Below are 25,708 nucleotides of genomic sequence, written 5' to 3'. Positions count from 1 at the left end.
TATGACCTTCAACCTCAACATCAAATCCACTTCCTTCCTTAGTGACTCTTGCAAACGCTCAGGAACCCGATAACTCCTCCTCCTCACAACAGCATCCGGCTTCAAAACAATGTCATGTTCTACTAGCGTGGTGTACCCCGGATATTCCGAGAAGACCCCTGGCGGACAGAGGGCCCTCACCTCAAGCTGGTGCTGTGCTGACAAATGATCCAGCCTCACATTCCCTAGAGCAGGCTGGGGTAGGTATTGATCATCGGAGTCTTCCTCTTCCTCCACTTGCCTTATCATCAAACTCTGTGACGGCATGTCAGGACGAGAAACCCATTGCTTAAGAAGGTTAATATGCAGCCTTCGCGTAGGACCATCTGAGCCGGACAGGGAAACTTCATAAGTGGTAGGGCCCAATTTCCTCCTGATCTCAAACGGGCCCTGCCATTTAGCCAGCAATTTACTTTCCTTGCTGGGCAGCATCACCAACACCTTCTGACCAGGCTCAAAACTTCGCTCACGGGCGGACTGATCATACCAGGTTCTCTGTCTGGTTTGTGCTTCAGCCAGATGAGATTGGGCCAAAGCGGTCATCCGCTCCAAGCGTTCTCGCATCTGCACCACATAGGACACCACATTCATCGGCTCATTCTTCCTCTGGCCTCCCTCCCACATTTCTCGAAGCAGAGCAAGGGGACCTCTCACCTCATGTCCATATAGAAGTTCAAATGGAGAAAACCCTGTCGATGATTGGGGCACCTCTCTATAGGCGAACAGGAGATAGGGGAGCCATTGGTCCCAATCTTTGCCGGATTCACAAACAAACTTGCGTAACATCTGTTTGAGGGTCTGGTTGAACCTCTCGGTGAGCCCATCTGTCTGGGGGTGGTAAGGAGTTGTTCTCAGACTCTTGATGCCCAGCAATGTGTACACCTGCTTCAAAAGGGTAGACATAAAGTTAGTCCCTTGATCTGTCAACATCTCACAAGGAAATCCAACTCTAGAGAACAGTTGCACCAGACAGGTTGCTACATACTTTGCTTTGATGGACCGCAAAGGAAACACCTCTGGATACCTGGTAGCATAGTCAGTTACAACAAGCATAAACCGGTTACCTGAGCTACTTTTCTCAACCGGCCCGACCACATCCATCCCCAGCCTTTCAAACGGCGTACCTATGATGGGAAGTGGTTGGAGAGGAACCCGACACGGGCCTTGTGCAGAAACCTTTTGACACACTGGGCAACTCCTACAATATTGGGTTACCTCTGCCTTCAAGCCGGGCCAGAAAAAATGCCTTCTAATCCTTGAAAGAGTTTTAGATTTCCCCAGGTGTCCAGCCCAGGGAATGGAATGGCCCAGGGCAAGGATAGCATTGCGGACACCGTGTGGTACCATCAGCTGTGTCCCAGTCCTAAATTGACGGTAAAGGATTCCATGTTCAATGAAGAAACTTCCCCTGTTGCAGTCAGTGTCAATAGTTCCTGCCTCCTCTTGCTTTGCCCTCTCCCAAAATGGGACGAGGCTGGCATCCTCCTGTTGCAACTGAACAATGTTAGTCGGCAGCTTAAATTCTAGGGGACAGTCAGAGACAGAATCAACTGGCATTTTAGAAGCATTATACTTAATTTTTTCCAACCTTTTCTGTCGACAGGTTTTCCTGGGTTTTGCAGACTTGACAGTTTCTATCTCATTGTCAAAGAAAGGTAAGGCTCTAAGCGACTGCTCCCCTTCTTCCCCTTGACTTGCTCTTGACCGAGTGATGACCATATTACAGGAGAGTACTGGCTGTAACAAGTCCCAGAGCACTGGCAAGTCATGTCCCAAAACCACCGGAAATGGTAGGTTGTCGGCCACACCCACATTTAGGAGATATGTTTGTTCTTTTACCTTTAAATACACCTCTGCCGTAGGCAGCAGCTTTTCATCACCATGAACACAGCGGATTGATTTTTCCCTACTGAAGTTGAGTAAATTAGATGGGATATGCTTGTGATGTACAAGGGTCTGATCACTTCCAGTGTCAACCAGGGCCTGCAGCTCTCTCCCATTTACCTCCACGGTGGTCGTCGGTGGCAACCAGTCGCCAGTCACTGGTGGACTCGTGCGACCCCTGGGCACATAACACAGATGAGTTGTCTTCGCAGAATTTTTAGGGCACATAGGTTTTGTATGGCCTTCCTGACCACACAAATAACAGATGGGCACTTTCCTCTGGGGTTTAAACGGAGTCGAAAAAACCAGTCCTCCTCCCGGAGGCTTACCAGCACTGGGGAAACTTCTCTGGGTTTGCTGATGGAGGCTTTGTCTATGATCATCCTTGCTCGTTTCCCACACCCATGGCTGGTTCCTCTTACGTGCGGCCACGAACACGTCAGCCAGCGTTGCCGCTTGGGCAGCAGTCTTAGGGTCATGCTCCCGGATCCACACCTGGAGCTCAGAGGAAAGCATTCTCAGAAATTGTTCAAGAATTATTATTTCACCAACCTCCTCCACTGTTTTACCCCGTGGCTGGACCCACTTCCCATAGAGTTCTTTCAATCGCACATATAATTCTTTAGGACTCTCCAGAGGTTCAACCTCCAGAGCACGGAACTGTTGTCTATAGGTTTCTTGATTTATGTCATATTTTCTTAAGATTGCTGATTTCACCTCCTCATAGTCAAGTGCCTCCTCGCTATCCATATGGACATACGCAGCTCTGGCCTTCCCCGTCAAGAGTGGAATTAAACGGAAGGCCCAATCCTCCTTTGGCCACCGACAAACGGCTGCAATCCTCTCAAAAGTAATTAGAAAGTGTTCAATATCGTCAGAATCAGCCAATTTCTCAAGTCGGGGCTCTTTAAACTGACACTGACCTGCATCACGGGTTTCCGACAGATCCTTCCGACCCGTAGTAGACTGAGACAGCGGGCGGCCAGAGACTGCGTCCTCCCCTTCCAAAGGGTCCCCATCAGTCAGCAATGCATTAGACATTGGAGTTGTGCGAGCCTGCACCTCCAGTTGTAACAAATTAAACTGATGCTGCAGAGATTTAAAACGACGCTCTTGCTGGGCATATTCTTGAATCCGGTGAGTTTCTCGGCTATCCACCTTGGCCATGTGGGCTCTAAACAGGCCAGTCAGGTCTGCTATGGTGGGCTCTCTGCTTTCAGACTCAAGCTCAGCCACGGCCCCATCTCGTGACTCTCCATCCTCCCCCAGATTCTGCCACACTTCTTCAGATGGCTCTACTGGAGCAGATCTTAGAGTGGCTTTCCTTTCGCCTCGATTCATTGCTCATGGAATACAAAGTTCAAGTTTTTTTTTTTTTTTTTTTTTTGGGAAACTATGCCTCCTACTGGATGATCCCACCGCTGCCACCACTTGTGAGGGACCGAACAGTCCAAGAGAGGCAAACCATAAAAAATAGTTTCCAAAAGAATATTTAATCAATCCAAGCTGTTACACAAAGATTCAAAACAAAAAAACTAAAGTCAAAATAATCAAATCAAATATTTCGGCCTATAAAGGAGGTCAACAGAACAAAACTAAACTCAAATAACTTAATATATTTGAAACCAACCTGAACTGACCTCCAAAGAGAACATTTGGGCCACATTTATACCAGTGGACTAATCCATATTAAACACACAGGGGGGAGGGGAGACAAAACACAAACTTAAATCTAAATACAAATCACAATTCACAGGCCAGGCCAATGATCAAAATAAACCTAAACTCCTCTTACATCAATATAGAACCAAAGGAAAGAAACAAGACATTAACTTAATAAACCTAATATCAAAACATCCCATTCCCCCCCACAGTCTATCCGTTGATTGGTAGTGGCAAGCGGAACCAAAATGGCAGACGAAGCAGCAGGCCGGTCCTTTGCCTGCACGGACAGCGTACCGGAAGTCCCCGCTCACCACCAGCAGCGCCGACTCACCGCAGCTCAATGGTAACTTAAACTCAAAGAAATCAATATTAATGCGTGTACAATCCCCAAATGATGTACTACAACCGCAAATAAATATCTAACTGAAGCATTAAGTGTCCGTGTTTTATTATCGAGCTGAAAATTATACATACTGAATCATTATTGAGAGAACAGAAATACTACCCTATAAACTAACCAAACAGTGTGAGTGTGAGTGTGAGTGCGACACATTACCGCTCATTGATGTGTGGCTGCATCGTGGGCCATCACAAGGTGGACTAACCCATATCATACACATAAGTTTGAAGTGAAGTGAGAGAATATAGGTTGGCTATCTATCAAAAAATATGGTGTTATTTGTCACATGTTGTTTATAGACAAATGTTCAAGGGTTGATTGTTTTGAAAAAAAAAAATGTATTTCATATGTGGGTGTTACACACAGCTTTTGTTTTATTGAACTTAAATGCAATGTACGGACTTGTAAGAGTGTACTGTTGTGCATTGGTTTTTGTTTTTCTCACCCTGTAACAGCTTTTCAACTGTGGCATGTATGTATCGTTGTTAAGTGAAACAGTAATGCTCCTTGGTTGTGTACGGCTGGGGTCAGCCTTTATTTGACAGGGGGGAATCTGTAACAAGTACAATTCGGTGCTGCTCCTTTAAGGCTGAAGGCACCTCTTTTTTTGACTCGCTCGCTGAGTGGGCAGTCCTTCAGATGGAGTGCGAGCTGTTAGCTGCATGTATGTTTTCTGATGCTCTTTATCGTTTATTTTCTTCTATTACGTAACGCTGTCGTTTGTGCAAATTAACGTTACCCCATGTGTGCATGGGAAAGGAGCTAATAATAAACTCCATGTGAAACGCCAGATAGCCGGCCTATGTGAGTTTGCTTGCTCTTAACTGCCTCCATTCGCTCCAGCTATCCGGTCTCTCTCTCTCCCGAAGCGTTACACTGGTTAAAACCAGACCATTTTCAATAGTAACTGAGTTATGGTCTGGCAAAGCTTCATAGAAAAATCATTTCCAAAGGGGCGTCACCAACGGACGATGCTCAGATGCCTCTGGGCGCAATTGGATAGACCTAAAACCAGTCAAAGCGATGAAGGAGATGACGTATGCAGAATGACAGAGAAACATCTGAGACTCTGACAGCAATTCTCTGTTTATGACTTCAAGGACAACAACTTTTGCAGTTTGGTTGTAAAAACCAAAATTGTTGCCAAATTTGGAAAACCTTTTACTATCTCAGACCGACTGAAACATCTCGGATTGCCGGTCAAACAGAAAAATCCACATCTGGTAGCTGAGTGTTGTTTTTTACCCAGGTTTTAAAGGTGTCATGAACTGGCTTTTTGATTTTTTATACTGTTGTCTGAGGTCAACTAATGATGTCTGTGTGGTTTTTACATTTAAAAACATCATAACTAATAATTAATAGGCTATTTTCTACACTGGTTTTGAGGCTCTCTCCAAAACACTGGGATTTGATGGGCGTGACACACTCGAGACTTTGAAGTAAACGCTCATGGCTAGGATTGGATACGATTTGCATATTTAATGAGCTTAAGCTCTCCTGTCAGTTCACATGAGAGAGATCGAGGGAGAAGTGGCAACCAGTATGATTCTCTGGACCACAGGGCTCGTAAACTTCTTTATCAAACAATGATTTATCTCTCATCGACTCGCGATTGATTGGACTATTATTTTTATATTACACATAGCCTTCAAGATCGGACGATATAAGCGCAAACCGTGTGCGCACGCCACCCTTCAGATGTCAACTCAAGAGAGAGAGAATAGCAAAACAAGAACGGAATATAAGGAGATTCATCGGCCTGCCGGGCTTTGCAAGCCCTGGCCCATACGTGTCTGAGTCCAGCGTGCTAAATGCATGCTCTGTTAGACATGTACACATAAGCAATACGATCTATAACAATGCAATACTATTTCATATAAAAACACGTTTTACTCACATACATGTGTTGCACCATTCCTGTCGGATTGATCCAGACCGGAGATTGGTTTACAAACGATCCCGCAGTGAAATGAAGTGAACATGTCTTCCCCACGTAGCTTTTCTTTAACTAACAAGGACGTTTTCAGCTCTGAAACTTAGAGGATATTCTTATATTACCATGACCTTTTATATATCAAAAGTTCAAGGGAAAGTTGATTCCTCAATTCATCCCGCCTTTAACGAAGAGGAAAAGTTTAAATAGCTTAAAACAAATGCGATAGCCGATTCAAACAAGTGATGGCATCCATCTTTGTAATGTACAAAATCTGCCATCATCATGTAAAGCCCGCCTAAACATTTCTGATTGGTGCTGCGATTTCGACGGATTAGAAATGGGCTTGAATGGGCTCTTTGCCAGACTACTTGCAGAGCATATCTAAATTTGACTCCCAGAGTAGTAATTTTCAGCAGTCAGGATTATCTTTGAATTGATTATGTGATTGGTGTTATACATTTACCTGACTGTTAATAAATTGTTACATTTTAATTTATTTTAACTTACTCTAGAATTATTAACTATCTCTAGTAGGGGTGTCCCCGACTAAGGATTTACACATTCGAATCAGAATTATCGAATCTCTCTATGGTCGACTGATAGTCGAATCATCTGTGTGTGTGTGTGAATGGGTTGGGAGGGGCACGACACTAGTCAGCAGGAGGGTAAAACTATTTTTATTTTCCTTTACACACTGCACACAGCAACAGCTTTATGTCACATCTGTTCAGTGTCTGGCACTCTGTGTTACTTTTATGTTGAAGGTATCTGTGCATTGTTCTGTGTCCTGTTTACTGTGGAGTTTGTAGTTCTTGTAGTTTTTTATGTTGATTAGTTTTCCCAGGTGTTTCCCATTTACCACTCCCCTTGTTATCTTGTTAGCCTTGTTCCCTGGTGTGTATTTATACCTCTGTGATTCAGTTATTCTCTGTCGGTCATTGTTTGCTGTTATGCAGGTATTTCTCAATTCTCTGTTCCCCGTGTTTTCTTTTCGTTTGCTCAGTGTTATTTTGTTCCAGATTTTTGATTGTTTTGGTTATTAAATTTCCCCTGCATTTGGATCCCGCTTCTCTGCCGTCTGTTTATTCCCCGCTCCTTGACAGAATGACCGATCCACTTATGGATCCAGCGGGGAGATTAGTGCGGCTCCAGCAAGGAGAGCTCAGCACCAAGGACTTTGTGTGTGAGTTCATCAGGTTGGCTCGTCTGACTCAGATGGGCGAGGCATGCCTGATGATCCTCTTTCGGAGGGGATTGTCAGAGCCCCTCCGGTCATGCATGCCTGACTGGGATTCTGATGGGTCTTTGGAAAGCTACGCGGCTCATGCTCTTAAGCTATGGGACTGGATGGCGGGATTCACCAAGTCGCAGATCCCGGTGGCCAGGGTCTCTGTGGAGGAGGTCCCAAGTCCAGTGGTCCCGAGTCCAGGGGTCCCTGTGCCGGTGGTCCCTGTGCCGGTGGTCCCAGTTCGGGTGGTCCCAGTTCGGGTGGTTCGTGGTCAGGCAGACCCTGTGCCGGTGGTCCGAGTTCCGGTGGTCTCTGTGCCAGTGGATCGTGTTCCGGTGGTCCCGAGTCTGGAGATCCCGAGTCCTGACACAGCCAGGAGGGCTGTGCTGGGAATCTTTGTGGCAGTGGTACTACGTACTTGGGAGAAACACAGGACCTCCTTTGGAGACTCAGGGCTTGTTTCTGAGCAGCCTGCGGTAGTCTTGGAGGAGTATCCTGAACTGAACAAGTGCATTCCCTTGCCGTGGCCGGCCCGAGCACAGAGTCCGGAGAGGGCTCCGGCCGGAGCACAGAGTCCGGAGAGGGCTCCGGCCCGAGCACAGAGTCCGGAGAATGCACAAGCCAACTACCAGTCTGTGCCCTAGCCCAGCGGCCTGCTGTATGCACAGACCTATGACCAGCCTGTGCCGCCCTGGCCTCCTGAACTGTTTGGGCTGCCCTGGCCTGTCCCTCCAGTCCTGCCCGATCCGCCCCAGGTCCCATCCCGCTTCCAGTGTCCTCTCCTGACCCTCCATCCCTCCCCCTCTTCCGCCACCGCTTCACCTCCCTCCGTGACTGGTTCTGGAGTGTCTGGAAGCCACTCCTTTGAAGCGGGGTAATGTCACATCTGTTCAGTGTCTGGCACTCTGTGGGACTTTTATGTTGAAGGTATCTGTGCATTGTTCTGTGTCCTGTTTCCTGTGGAGTTTGTAGTTCTTGTAGTTTTTTTATGTTGATTAGTTTTCCCAGGTGTTTCCTATTTACCACTCCCCTTGTTATCTTGTTAGCCTTGTTCCCTGGTGTGTATTTATACCTATGTGATTCAGTTGTTCTGTGTCGGCCATTGTTTGCTGTTATGCAGGTATTTCTCAGTTCTCTGTTCCCCGTGTTTTCTTTTTGTTTGCTCAGTGTTATTTTGTTCCTGATTTTTGATTGTTTTGGTTATTAAATTTCCCCTGCATTTGGATCCCGCTTCTCTGCCTACCGTCTGTTTATTCCCCGCTCCATGACACTTTATTAAAAGCGACCAAAAATGCCTGCCAACTGACAGACGACTGACAATGGTTTTCTTATTTAGGTTTAAATAAAAGGTAATGTGGTGGATAAACATTCGTAAAACGTTTTCTCATAACATTTTAAAGCTGTGATCAAAATGGTGGTCAAATCCGGCTCCGCATATCGATGCATTGAATCTTCGACTTTTCGGGGTCACCCCTAATCTCTCGTAGATAATGCACAGGTATAATTTCAACAAAGGGTTAAACAGAATAATTAAATGTGTAGTTACATTATTAAATATAAATGACCAAATAACCAATTGGCATTCTAAGATAAATTTAAGGTCATAATAAAAGGGAGTCAGATAAAGATAAATTGGAATTAAATTTCTTTGCCCAGCTGAAAAGATCAAACATGCAGCAACCTCCACCCAACAATTGTTAGCCTCCATTGGGACGATTTGGGTGGCCTTTCAATAATGTAGGTGGCTGATTTAAGGATGTTTCTAAACTACTGAAAATAATGGGTAGGTGCCTTTGGTAATGGATTATTTTATGAAAGACTTAACTCACAAGGGATTATTTAAGACAGCCTTGAGAGCATCCACTAGGTCTTTCGACTCCATTGTGTTGATATCAAGAACAACAGCAGCTCCTTTGGTTTTCATGTGATTCATGTTATCAGGCTGGTCAGCACACAATGGCAAACCCACCATTGGGACTCCATGATAAATAGCCTCATACAGTCCATTTGTCCCGCCATGGGTAATAAAGGCCTTTGTTTTTGGATGTCCTATTAGATAAAATGAAGTCAGTATTTATCTGACACTAATTATTGTGTTTAATGAGTACACATGACAACACTTTCTTTACCAAGCAAATCATTCTGTGGGATCCAGTCGTAGAGTTTTGTATTGGGGGCAAGAGTTTCTGGTGTTTTTCCACTGTAACGCCAAACAACCTGTGCAAATACACATATGAGACAGTACTGAGCATATGAACACCTAAGCAACAGAAAATATGGGTTTGGTAAAAACTATTTTTCCTACAGAGAATTATATTTGTAATAATAACATATACTGGTAAAGCTTTTAAAGACACAACTACAGATCTCTGATATACACAAGTAAACAATTGCATTCTGTGATGAACATGTTTAGTTTGGGTGTTCATCCTTTGATCAACACACATACATGGAGCACATCAAATATGGTAAACAGAGAAGTCTAAATGTACAGGGAGTGCAGAATTATTAGGCAAGTTGTATTTTTGAGGATTAATTTTATTATTGAACAACAACCATGTTCTCAATGAACACAAAAAAAACGTCTCGGTTACATATGTAACCCTAGTTCCCTGAGGGAACGAGACGCTGCGTCGAAACGCTGTGAGAACGCCTCTGCGTTAATGCGTCGTGAAGCGCGTGTAGAACCATTCCATCGGAAGATCGATCGATCGTCGGCGTGATGACGTCATCGACCAGAAGCTATAAAGCGTCCGCGAAAACAAACAGGAACTAGCTTCTGATAAAGCCTGAAGTAAGTGATTATGGGCACGCCGGGAGTATGGCAGGGCGACGCAGCGGCTCGTTCCCTCAGGGAACTAGGGTTACATACGTAACCGAGACGTTCCCTTTCGGGGAACTCGAGCTGCGTCAAAACGCTGTGAGAACGCTTATACCCACATCGCCATGGGACCAAGTGCCTCGTATGTGTGAAGCCGTAGCATACACGACTACGAGAGTACCTGCGCCCCAACTGTAGATGCCAAATCTAACTCGTAGAATCTGACGAAAGTCAGCGGCGACGACCAGCCTGCCGCATTACAGATGTCTTGGAGGGAAGCCCCCGACAAAAGTGCTTTAGAAGCAGCCATACCCCTGGTAGAGTGCGCCCGGACAGCCAGTGGAGACGGCTGTCCGACCGCCTCATAAGCAAGTGAGATGGCCTCGACCACCCACTTGCTAATTTTCTGCTTAGATACTGGAGCCCCCTTTTTCTGGGCTCCAAAACAGACGAACAGTTGATTGGTCTTTCTCCACAGGGCAGCTCTGTGGACATATGTATCTAACGCCCTGACAGGGCACAGCAGATTTAATCTTTCCTGGTCTGACGTCAAAAAAGGAGGAGGACAGAAGGCTTGTAGAGTGATGGGGCCCCGTGGGCTCGTAGGAACCTTGGGGATGTAACCTGGTCTGGGATGCAGACAGGCCTTTACCATACCAGGCGCAAACTCTAGGCATGAGGGCCCTACTGACAGGGACTGAATATCTCCTATTCTCTTTAGGGATGAAATGGCCAAAAGGAAGATGGTCTTTAGGGTGAGGAACTTCTCTGAAACCTCCTCTAAGGGTTCAAACGGAGGCTCAGATAAGCCCCGTAAAACAATGGCCAAGTCCCATGCCGGGACCCTCGAGTGCATAACCGGCCTCTACCTTAAGGTACCACGGAGGAAACGTGTAATTAGAGGGTGTCTTCCCAAAGACACTCCACCCAAAGGGACGTGGAAGGCAGCCAGGGCCGCCACGTACACCTTTATTGTGGAGGGTCAACCCTGCCAGGAACCAACCGGGCAGTTAACTGGGTCTCACTGGCATTCTCTGCACCATGCTGAGAAAAGTTTCCATTTCAAAGCATACAGCTTCCTTGTGGATGGAGCTCTGGAGTGAAGGATGGTCTCCACGACCTCGGCTGAGAGACCCTCCTCTATGAGCCTGGCCCCCTCAGAGGCCAGGCCCACAGTTTCACAACTCTGGGCGTGGGTGCAGGAATCTCCCACCCGCCTGAGAGAGCAGATCCCTCCTAGTCGGAATCTCCATCGGAGAGCCTTCCAGGAGAGATATCAGGTCCGAAAACCATACTCTGGTCGGCCAGAACGGAGCCACTAAAAGTAACTGGGCCCCTTCCCGGGGTGGAGTCTCCATTCCCCGGGCTTCGGCCCCTGCCTCGACAGGATGTCCACTTCCTGATTTAGGACCGCTGGGATATAGACTGCTCTGATGGATAGCAGTTTCCCCTGGGCCCACATGAGGATCTGACGTGCCAATTTGTACAAAGGACGGGACCTCAGACCCCCCTGATGATTTATGTAGGCGACCACCGATGTGTTTCAATGCAAGAAACACAGCGAGCATCTCTAGCCGATTTATGTGCCAGTGCCGCTGGTGTTCCTGCCATAGACCCTGGGATGAACGGCCACTCATGGTCACACCCCAGCCCCATGAGAGAGGCGTCGTTAGCGTTACGCAACGAACATGAGCCCCCAACACGGGACCCTGGGATAGAAACCCCAGGTTTTTCCACATGACCAGAGCACGTAGGCATCGCCGCGTGACTTTGCTTGTGCGGAGCGGGTTTTCCCTCGGGGAGAACCCTTTTGTTCTGAGCCACCACTGTAGCGGCCTCATGTTCAGTAGGCCAAAAGGTATCACGTTGGACGCTGCTGCCATGAGACCTAACAGTTTCTGGAACTGCTTCACAGTAACGGCCCGGTCTAGCTTCGGTTCTTTTACTGCTGCCAGGATCGATGTTATGCGTGTTGGCGATAATTGCGCCCGCATAATTACCGAATCCCAGTTCACACCTAGAAAAGTGGTTCTCTGAGCCGGCGAAAGCACACTCTTCTTGGCGTTCAGCCTCAACCCCAATTTCGACATGTGTGCGAGAACAGCATCTCGATGCTGAACCGCCATCTGTTCTGTATGCGCTGGAATTAGCCAGTCGTCGATATAATTCAGTATGCAGGTCTATGGTGACAAACCAATCCTCCGATTTCATCTGCGATACAATCTGTCTGAGTGTGAACATCTTGAACTTGAGCTTGGCCACTGAGCGATTTAATAGACCCAGATCTAATATCGGGCGTAAGCCCCCATCCTTCTTTGGCACAATGAAGTAACGGCTGTAAAACCCAGACTCCCTGCCAGGAGGAGGAACCCTCTCTATAGCCCCCTTTCGCAGGAGTGTCTCTACTTCCTGTGCCATTACCAGAGCCTGTTCCAGGCCCACCTCTGTGGGTAGGACACCGCTGAAGGGAGGTGGCCGCCTTTTGAATTGAATGGCTTACCCCCTTTCGATTATCTGCAGGACCCAACGAGATATATTTGACAGATGTTTCCACTCGTCTAGAAAATCTACTAAGGGAACCAGCCTCTCGAGGCTGGCCTCTGGTGTACTTTGAACAGCAAGCACAGCGCCCTGAAGCGGCGGACCGGCAGGGAACAACTGACCACCCTCGGGTGGTCCGCGGAGACCGACTGCGCCCCGGCATTGCGGCGAGGTTGGCAGCGCGGCCCCCAGAGGGTGCCGCAGGGAAACGGGTACCGTTGGCAGGGGTAAACACCGTTTCCCAACGCTTCTGGCGTCAGGAACGCTTAGACGAGGCCTTCTTGGCGATCAGGACTGTCCTCAGATAAGCCCTGCCCCTCGAAGGCCTCGCTTGAGAGCGCCGCCCCTTGTGCCCGCGCCCCCGCGCTGAGGGGGAGTTCGGGTGGCGACGCTCTGTTTTTGCTGTGCCCTGTGAGCGGAGCTCGTACTCCGCTTGGGCTGCTTCTCAGCAGCAGCCCCAGGGACCTGGACCCAGAGAGGGAGAAACTGCTTTAGCGCCGCAGCTTGTTTCTTTGACTCCTGGAACCTCTCGGTGACAGTGTGTACTGCGTCACCGAAGAGGCCGCCAGGAGACAGCGGCGCGTCCAGCAGGAAGCTTTTCTCCCTCTCCTTTATCTCAGTGGGGTTGAGCCATAAATGCCTCTCCGTGGCCACCAAGGCTGCCATAGAGCGGCCCACACATCTGGCCGTCTCCTTGGTGGCCCGGAGAGTGAGATCTGCTGACGTTCTCATTTCATTAATTATTTCTCCCCCCACTTCGTCACGTCCATCTAAGTCCCTGAGCAGGTCAGCCTGATACGCCTGCATAATTGCCATCGTATGCAGGCATGCGGCAGCCTGACCTGCTGCCGAGTACGCTTTGCCCACCAGTGCCGACGTTGTCTTTAAGGGTCTGGTGGGCAAAGTCGGGGCCTTCAGGGACGATGCCGAGGAAGGCGAGAGATGGCTCGCAAGCGTCTCTTCCAACTTTGGCATCGCCCCATAACCATACTGTTTCAGCCCGGCAATGTTACTATAGACCAAAGTCTACGGGCTGAATACTCTATATGATGCCGGTCTCTTCCATGATCTTGCCACCTCGGTGTGCAAATCATGGAAGAACGGCAGGCCCCAGCGCTGAGGTTCTGAAGCGCGAGAAGGCAGGAATCTCTCATCTAGCTTACTAGTACGCTTTCTTCCTGCCTCTGATCTTTCAATGGGTCAGTCGATGTTTAATCTGGCCACTGCTCGCGTCAAAACCTCAACGAGCTCCTCACTCGCAGGGGACTGAAGTGGCGAATCTTCAGTTGCGATGCTCTCAACGTCCACCTCCTCAGAGCTGGATAGTTGGAGCACCGGCGACTCTCTCGGGGGGGAAGAAACCGCAATGCGTGCTTCCAAGCCCTGAGAAGAGCCGCTGGACGGTGCAGGTGAGGGCAGAGATAAGGCAGCGCCCGTCTCTAACCCCTCTGCAACGTCCAATTGTGAACCCCATGACTGCAGCCTCCGCTCTGCCTCGGCAGCAGCGGGACCAGAGCCGCGGGGAACACGAGCCGAGGCACCCTCCTCAAAGAGTGCCCGGCGGGAGCGCAGCGTTCTCAACGGTAGCCTTTCACAGTGCTCGCAAGCAGCCCCCTCGAGGGCTGCCTGGGCATGCTGCGCTGCCAAGCAGGCAACACAAAGAGCGTGTGTATCCCCACCCGTGATGTAGCGTGGGCAGGGATGAACACACCTCTTGAACTGACTGCTATCACTCGCCATTTTCGATCTTTTTATTTTCTCTTTTTTTGTTAATATAGGATATATTTAACAAAAGGGTGGAAAAATCTTCTAAATAGACAGACAAAACACCAAATAGACAGACAGGTTCACACAGATCGCTTGCTGAAGGCACAGAAGCTAGTTCCTGTTTTTTTTCGTGGACACTTTATAACTTCCGGTCGATGACGTCATGACGCCGACGATCGATCGATCTTCCGATGGAATGGTTCTACACTCGCTTCACGAAGCATTAATGCAGAGGCGTTCTCACAGCGTTTCGACGCAGCTCGAGTTCCCCGAAAGGGAACTCATTAAAATCAAACTGAATATTTTTGGAAGTTTTATTTTAAGGGGATATCTGTGTGTGTAGGCAACTTAACAAAAAACAAATTTATACCCATTTCAATTATTTATTTTTACCATTGAAACCAATCTAACATCTCAACATTCACAAATATACATTTCTGACATTCAAAAACCAAACAAAAACAAATCAGTGACCAATATAGCCACCTTTCTTTGCAAGGACACTCAAAAGCCTGCCATCCGTGGATTCTGTCAGTGTTTTGATCTGTTCACCATCAACATTGAGTGCAGCCACAGCCTCCCAGACACTGTTCAGAGAGGTGTACTGTTTTCCCTCCTTGTAAATCGCACATTTGATGATGGACCACAGGTTCTCAACGGGGTTCAGATCAGGTGAACAAAGAGGCCATATCATTAGATTTTCTTCTTTTATACCCTTTCTTGCCAGCCACGCTGTGGAGTACTTGGACGCGTGTGATGGAGCATTGTCCTGCATGAAAATCATGTTTTTTTTGAAGGATGCAGACTTCTTCCTGTACCACTGCTTAAAGAAGGTGTTTTCCAGAAACTGGCAGTAGGACTTGGAGTTGAGCTTGACTCCATCCTCAACCCGAAAAGGCCCCACAAGCCACCTTGCTGGCGTCTGAGTTGGACTGGAGCTCTCTGCCCTTTACCAATCCAGCCACGGGCCCATCCATCTGGCCCATCAAGACTCACTCTCATTTCATCAGTCCATAAAACCTTAGAAAAATCAGTCTTGAGATATTTCTAGGCCCAGTCTTGACGTTTCAGCTTGTGTGTCTTGTTCAGTGGTGGTCGACTTTCTGCCTTTCTTACCTTGGCCATGTCTCTGAGTATTGCACACCTTGTGCTTTTGGGCACTCCAGTGATGTTGCAGCTCTGAAATATGGCCAAACTGGTGGAAAGTGGCATCTTGGCAGCTGCACGCTTGACTTTTCTCAGTTCACGGGCAGTTATTCAGTTGCCTAATAATCATGCACACCTGATATAGGGTGTTGATGTCATTAGACCACACCCCTTCTCATTACAGAGATGCACATCACCTAATATGCTTAATTGGTAGTAGGCTTTCCAGCCCATACAGCTTGGAGTAAGACAACATGCATAACGAGGATGATGTGGTCAAAATACTCATTTGCCTAATAATTCTGCACTCCCTGTACTTGCCTGGGGCCTATTGCACAAAACTAGGATAAGGGATTAAGTCGGGATATCTTGGTGATCCTGGCTCAATTTATCCGCTAATATACAGTTATCTTTCGTTATTGTTATAGTTCTTGGTGTGAGTGTGCCTTCAGGGTACATTTTCATGACAGCGGTGTACTAAATTTGACATACCGATGATAAGATCACCAAGATATCCCGGCTTAATCCCTTATTCTAGTTTTGTGCAATAGGCCCCTGATGTGCCAGAACCATTGGGGTTTGTTCTTGCGTGTTGAACAATTACAACTGATTTTCAATGTACCATATTTTATGTGCTCTATGCATGTGCATTGATCAAACTTTGTAGGCCTATGTGAATAAAAACCTGAAGTAGATCTGTCCATAGTTTCCCCCCCCCTATTTTCTATAAAGAGTCAAAAAAGTTAAACACCTTTTGTGGGATCTGGCCAAGAGCAGAAGCAATAGTGTTTGCTTTTCCCATTGTCAGGTTGTTGATCATGGACCCCAATGTGAAAACGACAACGCCATAATCTCCTGAGCTCTGAACAAACGTCTCCAGTTCCTAAAAAACATAAACGCACACATACTTTAACACAAAAAAGAAAACAGGACTTGAATTACCATTTACACTATGTAAACAGCTTAAATGACCTAAACATGACATATTTTCATTCAATATTGTCATGTAAAAGTGTGCCACGTCCACAAAATGGGAGGTTTTTCGCAAATCCATAGTTTATTTTGAGGTAAACAAAGACAAATCTCCATACATACACGTTCACTGGTATTGTCACGATTGTCAGCAGCTAGAGTGTCCTCTATATCCTCCAGAGGCCCCTTGCCATTTCAACATGGACTACATTTCCCAGAACTCACTGCCAAGATTCATATTTTCTCATTGCTGTTAGCTGTATAATTAACTCTGCCTATATAAGCCCAGTAGTTCATTGCAAAGTCTTGTATGTGTCGCAATATTTTACCCCCATCCAGAAATTTGAGATGCTGAAGGCGCAGTTACAAAACTTACTTATTTCAGAAGAGTATATATTTCAAAATAAGATATGTCAAGGCAAAGTCATTATTAGCCTACCTTTGACAGAGGCTTGGCAGGTTTGCAGTGCAGTCCTCCAACAAATTTAAAATTAGGCAGGAGTGGACGTGGATACTCAAAATCCCAGTAAGTTCTAATCAACCAGATGTCAGCTTTTCCCAGGATCTCACACATTGTTGTAGGTTTGCCTGTGAAATACGGAGAATTCCACTCAGCTGATGCATAAGTAGATCACAAGATGAAACAATATCTAGAAGCCTAGCCTACTGCACAATTAAAGCATAAAGGTTGTCCCAAATAAAAGAAATTTAATAATTACCCTTTATTTCAGTGTAAAGCTGGTTCAAAGAAAAACGAAGTATGGTTGAATACATGATATAGATGAGCATGTTTTCAACTCTCTCTGTGAAGCTCATGTGGTCGGTGAGGTGACCCTGCACAGCGGCAGCAGGAACATAAGATGGCGGTGTGGGGAGCTGACCGCAAAACCGCTCTAAATTATATGAAAATGTTGAGTACGTTAAGAGCATGTGTGGGATCTTCAGCATCTCTGCCATCAAGTCAGCACATGGCATCATCGGCTCAGATAAAAGCACATCATAATGAGATTCCTGAAGCATGTGCAAAAGATCCTTATTGTGAAGCATTCCTTTGCATGTATCAGTTACAAGCTCCATGAAGTTTGACATCAGTCGTGTGATCATGGAGACTCTCTCGTATGTGGTGACTGTGTCATTCATGCAGAGATGAATATAGTCACTCCATATAGCACTGGCCTCTTCTTTCTTCATGTTGGCTTTAAACACATTATAGTTGAACCGCTCCTTCTGTGTGTGCTGTACTGTAGGTGATGAAGAACTGACCAGAACCGTCACGCTGTGGTTCTTCTCAACTAACGCGTCTACGATTGAACGCATGTTGAGCCAGTGGCTGTACTCGCCTGGCAACACCAAAACCCTTCCCGCCTCTACTCCACACAGCAGCACGAGCACAAATATAGTCCCACAAATCATGCTGAAGTGTTTGTGCCTTGTGATCTGATCTGGAAAACGATGACTTAAATACAACAGGCTATGTGCACATCAGGACATTACAGATGGTTAATGTTTAAAACCAGGTTCAAATGAGTGTGCTAGTTCTGTGTGTACTCTGAGATAAAATCCTTCATGTACCTCGAAAAATAAATGAGCAACATGCCTAACCTAGCCTAATCAAAGTTTAGAGTCAATATAAAATAGTCATTATAACAGAATAAAATACAGGATGTTCTCTTAGCTGATTAGAAGATAACTAAACTCTGAAATGACACTGAGCAATAAAGACAGAGATGTACAAGAATCTTTAAAGGTGCTCCAGAATGATTTGTAACAATATTTTAAATTGTTCTCTGATATCTAAATAAGAGGGTATGTGGCTTATTTAAAGGGTTAGTTCACCCAAAAATGAAATTGATGTCATTAATGTCTTGTCGTTCCACACCCGCAAGACCTCCGTTCATCTTCAGAACACAGTTTAAGATATTTTATACTTTAGTCCTAGATCAATGATTCGGATCGCCAATGTCACGTGATTTCAGCAGTTTGACATGTGATCCAAACTGCTGAAATCACGTGACATTGGCGATCCGAATCATTGAACGATTCACTGGTTCATGGCCGTTTGAATCTTTATTTGAGGTTTGAAAACAAACTCGGAAGAGAAGTCTGATGCTGAATAAAACTGTAAATTTAACCGTAAACCGCAAAGATGGATAGTGACTGGAGTGAGGACAGTAGCTTTGCAACAGAGCAGCCATCTAAAGTAGAGGACTTTTCTCCACCACCTTCACCTGAAGTGGAGGAGGGTGAAATGTCTGTAGACACAGAGCCTTATCAATCGATAAGCTCAAACTGCGTTAACTACCGATGCCGACGATACTCATTCATTCATTCATTAATGCTAGCGAAGCAGCAGCGCAAGAGAGAATGAGACCACTAACTAATCTATGAACATTGAACAGCCATATCCTTATACTGAATGCCACTAAAAAAGCGCAGGATCAATAAGATCAAACCTAATAGCCTATTACAACAGATTTCCTCAAATAAAAGTTAGACTACATACGCCAGCAGTCTAGCACGTTACGGATTTGTTGTTTGTTACCACGGCAACCATTTGCGTGTCAGATTTTGTCTGAAAGCGTCTGAAGTATGAAAATTATCTGTAGACATGATGGGCGGCAAAAATATCAAAAGAAAAGCTTAACATGTACTTACAACTGCATTATTTATCTGTATTTTCTTCATTAGGATGTTGAAAGCAAGTGACGAGAAAGTTTCATTCATAATGTTTCTACTTCATGTAACATGAGCGCTCATACTGGACTGAAGCCGTTCTCATCATGTGATCATGGTAAAACATTTCTTAGGGCGTGGTGAGCTCGTGCCAGGGGCGTGGTAGTGAGCCGTTGGAAGTACCATCCTATGTCACGAAGCACCACAACATCCAATAGGAAAATTCGACTGCAGTAGCTACCGTTCAAACTTAAGAGGGCAGCACTAAGACGTTTTTACACCATATATTATAGAATTAAAACACTTTATACCCAAATGTCAAAACATTTACTCTAATCAATAAACAGCATTAATAAAGCCCCAGTCTTGCAGATCATTAACTAAAAAAAGTTAGTTCAGGGTTTAGTTACCCTTTAAACTGTGTTCTGAAGATGAACAGAGGTCTAATGGGCGTGGAACGATATTAGGGTCATTAATGATATCAATTTCATTTTTGGGTGAACTAACCCTTTAAGGTCAAAAATTGTCCAGATACAGTTTTACAGGTCCATTTACAACCCTAGAAATTGGAAGGGTCGTGAATATGAATGCAGAGTGCGGTTCTAAATGGCTGTTTCACTGCACCGCTGCTCAATGACAACTAACACATCAATACCATCCGTCATGGCAATGATTTTACAATGATAGCTTCTTAACTTTGAATCACAAACTGAACTGGGTAGCGCGTAAATATGTTGTTTACAGTAACGTTACAGTAGAGTACTGATTTAAAAGTCGATTTATTTAGCCAAACAATGTAATGTAGAAGCCCAACCCGATCACACATAAATGCGTATAAATAGTACGATTGTGCAATGTCGTGGAATGTATACGCCAAAACTCATTTTGGCGTGCATATGATACGCTGTTTTTCGCGTGCATATGATACGCACCTTATGGCGTATATATGACACGCTCTTGGGTAGGTTTAGGGTGGTGGGACGTATATATGACACGCTCTTGGGTAGGTTTAGGGTGGTGGGGTGGGGGGTTCGTATGTATAATACGCCATAAAATGCGTGTCATATGCACGCGAAAAACAGCGACATTGCATTCATACATTCCACGACATTGCACACTCATACTATTTATACGCATTTTTGTGAGAATACCCTGAGAAGCCACTCAAAATAGTCAGTGTCATGTCACCCGCAAAATAATCACACTTCCGTTCTCAAAAATGTATATTTATTTAACAAATTGACTAAGCCTTGTCAAATGACTGTGATTTCAACTTAGATGGTGAAGAAGGTGACATTAGCTACAATGATCGACTGAGCGATCTATAAGCAACTAAACAGTAGTAGTAAACAGTTAGCTTTTGAGTTATGTGTAAATGATGAAATATAGGCTAATTTAGATTTCAATTCGTCAAAAGGGATCGACATACATATCTACTGTTGTATTTTATGACAACTATGGCAGGAAATAATATTAACCTTTGTCATTTGACAAACTGTTGTTTGACAAACTAGTACTGGAAACTTGAAGTTTCCAATACTAGCATCTTGCGTTGGATCTAGACAACACAGGGGATATTATCATAATGTTATCTTACTAAGAAACTTTCAATTTTATCAGAAATGGGTTCGACAGTCAAGAAGTGGATAAAATCATTACTTACTGCTTGCAGGAATTGGAATCGGCCCTTTCTTCAGTTTTAGACACTGAGCGAATCCTGCAATATTGCCCAAGGTTAGAAAAACTCTCCGTGGTGAAATGGGCAGAGCAAACTAACAACTTTGAATTAAATTGTTGTGGTATCCGATTGTAAATAAACATCAACCATGACTGTTTACATTTTTTATCTGTGGGAAGGGTATGAAAAGTCCTCACGTCCCCTGCACAGCCTGGAACATGACATTCGTGTCCATGATCTGCCGTTTTTGCTATCCTCGCATGGCGCTTGTTTACCTGACTGTACTCCTGACGGATGCGCACTGTGCAGTTCCGCCCAGTGGTGGAATGTAGCGAAGTACAAATACTTTGTTACTTTACTTAAATACATTTTTCATGTATCTGTACTTTACTTAAGTAGAATAAATAGTGCATACTTTTTCTTCATTACATTTTGCAGCAATTATTATACTTTCTACTCCACTACATTTCTACATTTTGTTACATTTTCTGATCAGTTTCAGGGCAAAGAAACTCATTAACATACTGCAGTAAAATTCTAAATGTGAAGTTAGAAGTCAACGACCAAGAGTGTTGATTTCCTGGATTCTATCACGACAGAAAATGTGATACTGATTTCATATGACAGTTTCATAAACAATTAATTAACATCAAGTCACTTACATTTTATAGACTGCTTTATTGCTTTTGTTCTATTTCAGCAGCGAATATATTTCCAAGATCAGATCATATTTCCACATCCGAACCATAAAATATCGCACAGCAACAGTGCGTTACTAAATGATTCAGCGTTTGAATGAATCGATTGAATCAAAGATTCAATGCCCTATTCATAAACGACTGCCTCATTCATGAACGAGTCAGCCGTTTGAACGAATCGACTCAATGACTCTCTCATTAGGACTCACCTGCTACTTGTGGTTTAGTTAACTTTTTTTTTTAGTTAAAACAATCTCCTAACATCATTTAATGCAGTTGTAATTTTTCAGTCTTAATTATTTAATTTGAATGGTAACCATATAGTATCTTATTCTAATTTAATTTATTGATCAAATTTAAGAATATAAAGGGAAAGCTGAAGCATATCCTATATTCAATAAGATAAGGGTGAAATGTCCTTTATAAAAGGTAAAAATATCATAAATATGAAGATTTAAATGCATCAAAGCTGATGAGAATGTTGCTTCAGAAAAAGGACTTTAACTTTGCAGATAACCAGAATTGTAAGTCAGAATGTAAACTAGGAAACAAATGGTAAGAACAATTACATTAACCCCAAACGAAATTAATTAAAATGCCACAGCCCATACTGTTTTTTTTCTTTTTAATTATTAGAATGAGACATTAAGAGAATACATTTTTATGCAAGTACTTAATACTTAAAGTACATTTAAAATCAGGTACTTTTTACTAAAAGTTGCTGTCCATAACTTTTTTTGTGTTCAAGATTTACAAAAATTATATAATGAAAATGTACAACATGAATCCATTTTCCAAACCGTGTTTTTGTCTTACCCTGAATAATTATGGTACACTTATAATAAGTGTTTATATTGGGACTATTTCAGGTCAGACTGTTAGGTTCCGCTGCGGAGGAGCACAGTTCCTGCCAGACTCGCCATAGATATAAACAGAGAGAAGTAGCTCCGGCTAGGCTACAATGTTCTTCTGTGAGACATGCAGTTCTGTATAATTAACCAGAGTGCTTCTATAAGTCCACATATTGCACAGCTGGCAAAGACATACTTGACGATACCTCAGCCAAAAAGCGATCAGCACTCACGGCAGGTCAAGTTGACTGTTTTTTTTTTGATGAACAATATGTAGATGATTAGTGAGTGGAAGTGGATTGTTTCTGTATGTCAGTCTGCTATTTTGTATTCACATTATGTTTTGTTTTTGTTGAAGCCTGTTTTCTCAGGTTACTAATGCACTTGCAGTTTTATGCACCTAATTTTCCTTACATGCTTATTAATGAAATTATATTTTATTTAATAACAATTGTTTGAAAAGTTAATGCACTTTAAAAAGTGAATACCATTTAATTTCAATAAAAGATGTGGTGCGTGATTTGGTTTACATTTGCTTATTGCACTCACTTGCGCCCTCTTGTGGGCATTGGTGCAGGACTGTATTGCACACATTACAGTACTTTTCCCCTCTACCATCATTGCCTTTAGAATATAATGAGAATTTTGCTAATATTTAAGAAAGAATTTCGAATTTAGCTTTTCAGCTATTTTGACAAACCTACTAAGCCATTGTCGTTGGTAATAGGAGTGAGTGAGCAAGTATCTGACAAGTATGTAAAGGTGGTTTGCCTACATTGGTTCAGGTTGTAGGGTTGCCTAATGACTAAAGAAACTTTATCTGCAAGATTGTACAAAACTGTAAATTTCTTGTCTATTACCACCCACTGCAACTTATACCAATGACGGAAGGAAATAAGCGCAGTTTTTGTGTTTGTGCCTCAAAGCCCAGTTCGTTTGACAAGTGTGAGTGTTACGTTCCGTGCCCTGACACAGTTTGTTTGGCCGGCCCTGACCCGCTTGGAAGAGGTAAGCCAGAGCGCGGTTCGTTTGAGCTCGAGATCGGTTCGCATGCAGTGTGATTGCTAACCGTATCAGAGCTGTGCGCTAATGTCCGCATTACAACTATTACCACTTGGATACACTTTCTCGGTTAAATAAAGTATATTTAGGTTAATAACGGTCCTGGTTATCACCTTATAAATGAACATTAACTGTAGTTTGTGAGTAAAGCTTTAAATTCCACCATCAAAGTTAGCTGCCTCCATAATAATATTCTGATATGTGCAGTGCAGCCAAGTCAAAATCACTGTGCAGCATAAAGTTAAATCTATTAGACAGTCTTTTAGCAAAATTGCTTTTCTTCAAGTCTTTTTCAAAACAAAAAGTTGCATCGTGAATGACGTAAGTGTGCTCTGGCCCGGTTCGTTAAGTGCAATGTGAGTGTAGGCCAGAGGGGGAGTAGAGAAGGGGGGACATGTTATGAGGCAACCGTGCCTCGTGTGAGTACTCCCTTAGTCTGCTCTAATTGAGTGAGAGGTGCCTCGGTCAACAAATTTAGAAGCATGGATTGCAAATGACATTTGGTTTTGATTTTGAAATGGCCATTCTATGCTGTAAATAACAGAGATGGGACCAAGTTACACATGTGCAAGTCTCAAGTAAGTCTCAAGTCTTAACCTTCAAGTCTCAAGTAAGTCCCAAGTATTTTTTTCCTATGCAAGTCAAGTCAAATCACAGGGTATGTCAAGTCAAGTCAAGTCAAGTCCTGTAGTAGGTCAAGTCAAGTCCAAGTAAAGTCTCCTTATTTTTGTAATTTTACCTGCAGAACCTGATCTTAAAGGTCCCGTTCTTCGCGTGTTTTTGAAGCTTTGATTATGTTTAGAATGTGCAATATAACATGAGTTCATGTTTCGCGTGTAAAAAAACACAGTATTTTTCACACAATTGACTTATCTGTACATCGCTGTTTCCTCTGTCCTAAAAACGGCCTGATGATTTCCTTGTTCTATGAAGTCCCTCCTTCAGAAACACGTAACGAGTTCTGATTGGGCCAACGCTTCCCGTGTTGTGATTGGACAGCAGCTTAGCGCACTTTGCCCGGAAAGTTCCCGCCTCTTACCATAACGGGGAGATGCAAGCACGTGGGAGAGCAACGAGACCACGCCCCCTATTTTGCGTGTTCTTTTGGGCGGAGCTTTAGTCAACAAACGGTTCTAGTGACGTCATTCCTGAAGGAAGTGCAGGGCTGTAGTCCGAACCGGCCGTTCGCTGTAGGCTTTGAAAGGGAACTTCTGTTACATAAAATATATCGCTTGGCATTGAACTTTGAGCTTTATAATTTTACAGGTATTATTTATGCTCTAACAGCAACATTACACACTAACTAAAGTTTGAAAGATGGAATCGCGAAGAACAGGACCTTTAATTAAGTGAAAAGACAATATATAAGTAACTGTCAGTAAATTACAATCATTTGGATTTGCATTGTAAATACTCATGTTCAGTAAAATACATTATAGAATCAAACAAAATTGTAACTTCCTAAAATTATTTATTTTTCAATTCTGCCAACAGTTTGAAATGTTTTAAATTTTCAACATTGAGTCCATAAAGCAAATAACAGCTTAACATCCAACATTCTCTGAACACCTTCTTCTCTCTCCCTCTAAAACACAGTTTACATACAACATTAAACTTTGTTACATTTGTCCTTTCTCTCTCTCTCTCTCTCTCTCTCTCTCTCTCTCTCTCTCTCTCTCTCTCTCTCTTTCTCTCTCTCTCTCTCTCTACGCACGCACACACACACACACACACACACACACACACACACACACACTTATTGTTTCCATGTTTTATGGGGACATTCCATAGGTGTAAGTATAATGGTTTTTATACTGTACAAACTGTATTTTCTATCCCCCTACACTGCCCCTACCCCTAAACTTACCCATCACACACACACACACACACACACACACACACACACACACACACACACACACACACACACACACACACACACACACACACACACTGCCCCAACCCCTAAACCTACCCATCACAGGAAACATTCTGCATTTTTACTTTCTCAAAAAAAAAAAAAAAAATCTTTCTGTATGATTTGATGTTTTCCTTATGGGCACCAAAAAATGTCCCCACAAGGACAAGTATTTCGGATACTGCCATCTTTCTGACATTTTGTCCCCATAACGTTGTGATTACCAGCCCACACACACACACACACACACACACACACACACACACACACACACACACACACACTGTCTCTCTCTCTCACACACACACACACACACACACACACACACACACACTCGCGCGCGCCCGCACGATTTTTCCCACTCACTTAACATTACGTTAGAATCGAGTAATTTTTGTTGTGTGTGTTCAGGTGGCAAAGTCTCGTACC

The 25,708-nt window shown here is 44.2% G+C and overlaps 1 protein-coding gene across 3 annotated transcripts in view; it reads right to left on the bottom strand.

Annotated features, from left to right (window-relative positions):
- The window catches only part of LOC137070442 (UDP-glucuronosyltransferase 2A3-like), a 30,727-nt gene extending 12,902 nt beyond the window's left edge, over positions 1-17,825 (bottom strand). The window contains exons 1-5 of one of the 3 annotated variants that reach the window (XM_067437581.1): positions 17,119-17,825; positions 16,839-16,987; positions 16,179-16,310; positions 9,282-9,369; positions 8,982-9,201 (exon numbers count right to left, since the gene is read on the bottom strand). In XM_067437581.1, coding sequence (XP_067293682.1) covers positions 8,982-9,201; positions 9,282-9,369; positions 16,179-16,310; positions 16,839-16,987; positions 17,119-17,812 — 1,283 coding nt within the window. In that variant the 5' untranslated portion in view covers positions 17,813-17,825. The remainder of the gene's footprint in view (positions 1-8,981; positions 9,202-9,281; positions 9,370-16,178; positions 16,311-16,838; positions 16,988-17,118) is intronic. The other 2 variants (XM_067437582.1, XM_067437584.1) reach the window with 2 other exon arrangements.
- Positions 17,826-25,708: the final 7,883 nt, after the last annotated feature.

This window comes from Pseudorasbora parva, chromosome 3, assembly GCF_024679245.1.
Source record: "Pseudorasbora parva isolate DD20220531a chromosome 3, ASM2467924v1, whole genome shotgun sequence".
NCBI classification, from domain to species: domain Eukaryota; kingdom Metazoa; phylum Chordata; class Actinopteri; order Cypriniformes; family Gobionidae; genus Pseudorasbora; species Pseudorasbora parva.
This window is presented reverse-complemented; position numbering and strand designations above follow the sequence as displayed.